The sequence below is a fragment of the Sesamum indicum genome, linkage group LG7 (assembly GCF_026168435.1).
Source record: "Sesamum indicum cultivar Baizhima isolate 11 linkage group LG7, ASM2616843v1, whole genome shotgun sequence".
Classification (NCBI taxonomy): Eukaryota; Viridiplantae; Streptophyta; class Magnoliopsida; order Lamiales; family Pedaliaceae; genus Sesamum; species Sesamum indicum.
Genome location: NC_142663.1, coordinates 2,789,595 through 2,790,846, shown reverse-complemented (window position 1 = coordinate 2,790,846; position 1,252 = coordinate 2,789,595). Strand labels below are relative to the sequence as shown.

Genomic DNA, 1,252 nt, shown 5'->3' with positions numbered 1-1,252 from the left:
CGCTCAACATCACCCAGCTGCCAACTAACAATAAGGAAGTTGGACCGTAGCCGCTTGCTCTACGAAGCAGCCCAAACGCACACAAAAACACGAAGCTCCTAGATGTCGCTCAGCTGTGTTTTAATGCTCAAAAGCGCTCTTCCACCAACAAGAGCGCTTTTGAAATCATCACTGGGCAACAACTGCTCATTCCTCACACTCTTGACTCCCAATAAAGTGTGAGATCCCCTCTCGCTCGAAGTTTCTCCTAGGAGTGGAAGCAGAACGTTGATATCGCTAGAAGTTCCCTAGAGAAAACTCAGAAGCGGATGAAAAAGTACGCCGATCAGAATTGCCAATTCATCGAGTTCAATGCGGAAGACCTGGTGATGGTGAAGGTCCCGGATCCGAGATTATCGAAGTCATCAAGAGGGAGAGATCCTCGATTGATGCAGAAGTATGTTGGCCCTTTACCTGTCATTAGGCATATTGGAACGGTGGCCTACAAGGTGGAGTTTCCACCCTGGTGGAAAATCCACAACGTCTTCCATGTGAGTCAATTGAAAAAGTATTCAGCAGACAAGAAGGACGACACCCGCAATCAACCCAGCCGCCCGCAGCTTGAATTGACGGAGACTAAGGAGAAGGTGGCTGAAGCAATCCTGAATCACCGAGTGACGAGTACAGCGAAGCGCAACCACATAGAGTACTTGGTGAAATGGAGGAGATGCAGTAGCGAGGAGAACACTTGGGAGCGAGTGACGAACCTACAGGCGTTCTTACCTCTTGTCGAAGCTTACCATGCTTCCCTAGCGCCGGGGACGTTGCTATCTCAAGTGGGGGAGAATGTTAAGGGGCCGCACGCGCACTCGGCACCCTTGACGTGCATTTCGGCCACTCAACCGTTTTACATGGCTAACCACTCAACCTTCACCGACAGACGCTAGACATCCACAGTCTTAGAGTTTTAGGTGTTGGTCTTTTACATTGCTTTGTCATTTTGCTTTATGTTGTTTAGATTGCTCAGGGGATGTTAGGCCTCCTGAGGTGCGTTTTTCAATTATTTTAATATCTATTGCTTTCAATAGGATTTATTTTTTAGGGGGAATGAGTACAAAAAGCCTGGTTTAGTGACGTGTTACAGTCCTCCTCAAGGCGATCCCTTTACTCTAGCATCGTTGATCATTGTATACGCACTTTTCAGTTTAATGCAATCCACTTTCTCAAATCGTGTGTTCAAATTGCTGTTGTTGCTTTCGTATTGTGATTCCTG

The 1,252-nt window shown here is 47.2% G+C and overlaps 1 protein-coding gene across 1 annotated transcript; it reads left to right on the top strand.

Annotated features, from left to right (window-relative positions):
• Window positions 1–308: 308 nt before the first annotated feature.
• Window positions 309–926, top strand: LOC148787464 (uncharacterized). Its single transcript, XM_088882373.1, has one exon. It carries the CDS (start codon window positions 309–311, stop codon window positions 924–926), a length of 618 nt encoding a protein of 205 aa, XP_088738499.1.
• Window positions 927–1,252: the final 326 nt, after the last annotated feature.